This window comes from Condylura cristata, unplaced genomic scaffold (genome assembly GCF_000260355.1).
Source record: "Condylura cristata isolate star-nosed mole 26May11 unplaced genomic scaffold, ConCri1.0 scaffold00004, whole genome shotgun sequence".
In the NCBI taxonomy this organism is placed as follows: Eukaryota; Metazoa; Chordata; class Mammalia; order Eulipotyphla; family Talpidae; genus Condylura; species Condylura cristata.
The window spans coordinates 1,083,822-1,086,026 of NW_004567105.1; the positions used below are offsets into that span (position 1 = coordinate 1,083,822).

General features: G+C 67.8%; 2 protein-coding genes across 2 annotated transcripts in view; one reads left to right on the top strand and one right to left on the bottom strand.

Annotated features, from left to right (window-relative positions):
• UPK3A (uroplakin 3A) overlaps positions 1–195 on the bottom strand; it is a 4,991-nt gene extending 4,796 nt beyond the window's left edge. Inside the window, exon 1 of the mRNA XM_004676402.2 lies at positions 77–195. Within this exon, the coding sequence (XP_004676459.1) occupies positions 77–195 (119 nt within the window). The remainder of the gene's footprint in view (positions 1–76) is intronic.
• A 1,648-nt stretch (positions 196–1,843) lies between these two features.
• Positions 1,844–2,205, top strand: part of KIAA0930 (KIAA0930 ortholog) — a 25,421-nt gene continuing 25,059 nt past the window's right edge. Inside the window, exon 1 of the mRNA XM_012735099.1 lies at positions 1,844–1,891. Coding sequence (XP_012590553.1) covers positions 1,844–1,891 — 48 coding nt within the window. The remainder of the gene's footprint in view (positions 1,892–2,205) is intronic.

Below are 2,205 nucleotides of genomic sequence, written 5' to 3' on the forward strand. Positions count from 1 at the left end.
CCCGCCGGCGTGAGGAGCTGGCTGGGCCCGCGGGGCGGGGGCGCGAGGGGGTCTCTGCGGGGCTGCTGCCCTGGACCTGGGCGTCAGGACACAGATGCGCTGCCCAGCGCCATTTCCAAAGGGTCGGAACTGGGTTTTGAGGCCGCGTCCTGGGGCGTGCCGCCGTTCCCTGCCCCGCGGGAATGGGGGTGCCATTGTGCGCACCTCTGTTCCCGCTCAGTTGAAGAGGAGGCGACGGGCGGGGGCTGAAACGGGAGACTCTGGGCCTGATGCCGAGACTTGGGAAGCCCTTGGGGGGCAGAGGGGTGGCGGCAGCGGGCCCTGGGCAGGCGAGCAGGGCACCGGTGTCCCCAGGCAACGAGGGGTTTCCTGCGGCGGAGGAAGAAGGGTCGTGGAGTTTGGCTTGATGCCTCTATGCTTAGGACAGGAGTGCGAATAGCTGCGGGAGAGAGGCCAGTGCTGGGCGGCAGGGGTGGCCAGACGGGCAGGCGCCGGGGCTGGGCTCCGCCGGAGGGGGGACGCTGCGTGGGGCAGATGGCGGGGTGATGGTCCAGCTGCCGGGAAACCCGCGATCCCGAGGGCCCTGTGCAGACACACTGGGCCTGGGGCCACGCCCAGAAGGACACGTGGCTGTGTGGCCCCCTCCCGAGCCACCGATGGGAACAAATGGACACGCCACGGCAGGGGCGTCTGTGAACCGCCACACGCAGCCCCTTGGGGGAGTTGAGCTCCGTGCGCGCCGTCTGGTCGCGCTCCCGCGCAGCTGGGACTGCTCAAAGTGAACATGCGGCCAGCAAAGGCCCGTCCTCGCGCGGGCCTCCGTTCCCGCTGTCAAACGCGGGGGCTCCGGCCTCTGGGGGCAGACACGTGACTCCCGGGGCACAGTACGCCCCAGAGGAGGGGCGCGGGGGCTCCCCGGGGACTCGGGCACTGTGGCCCCCACGGTCGGGCTCGAGAGTGGACAGCGGCTGGCAGACTTGACCCTGAAGGCCCGGCCTGGGGCCCCACGGAGGAGGGACAAGGTCCAGGGCTGCCTGGCTCCCCAAGGCTGCGGCCTCCGGTGGAAAACAAGCCACGGGGCCTCCCTGGGCAGAGGTCAAGTCCCCGCGCTCTCAGGCTACCGCAGCCGCTCAGTGTGATTTTGATCTCTGCCAGGGAGGGACCCCAGGGCGCTGCAGGCCAAGCCTGACCTGCCCGCTGCCCCCCTGCAGGGCTGATGTTGTGCTCGGGTGAGCGCGCTCCCCAGTGAGGCCAACAAACAGGTCAGCAGCGCACAGTGCCCTCTGTCCTGCAAACAGCTGGTTTCAAGTAGCTACAAGGAGCCCCAGGCCCCGTGCACCCCTGCACCCCACCCTGATCGGCACATTTCCTGTTTTTCCCTGCGCGCACAGACCTGTGTGTACCCACGGGCCGTCCCAGTAAACGGACTCCGGACCCCAGCTCCTGCTTCGTTCTCTCGCGGCTCCGGGCCTCCTCCGTTCCTTCGGGCCAACTTGCGGTCAGTGTGCCCCTCGGTGGGTCAGCAACACCCCCCAGTGGTGTGTGTCAGTCCATCTGCCTGCTCTGCTCCCCGCTCTGCCTCTGGGGAGTCCTCTCACCCCCGCGCCGCTGGCGGCACCCCAGTTCTCGTGTGCATAAATAAATACATCTTGAAAAAAAGAAAAGAGAGACAAGGCGTGGCTCTCTGGCCTGGCTTCGCCCACGTGCAGAGAGAACGCGTGTGGGGGACACGTTAAAATAATAATCTGGCAAGAAACACCCTGCGCAGTCTGATTCATACACCAGCCTGCACTTCAAAGAGGCTGAGTTTTGTTTGTATTCTGGGGAATGAAGAGTCGTCGAAATGAGTCACCGGCCGCTGGGCTGGGGCGCCGAAGCCGTGGCCACGGGGGTGTGGGGGCAGCCACCGAGGAGGCCTGAGCCCCGCTCCCCCCCCGCGCCCAGCGCCCCCAGACGCTTCTTGTGCCAAAAGCGAGGACTCTCACACACTCACACAGCCCGGCCGGGGCCTCAGTTTCCCTCCCTGGAAACAGGGAGTTGGCGTGTGCCGCCAGCCTGGTGCAAGGGAACCCCGAAAGCCCCGGGTAGCGTGCTGGGGCTGCAGCGCAGGCAGGCAGGCGGGGAGCGGCGGGCAGGTGTCCAGGGGCAGGGGCAGCTGAGGGGCCCAGCGGAGAGGCGCAGCAGGCCCGGCCCCACCACACCTGG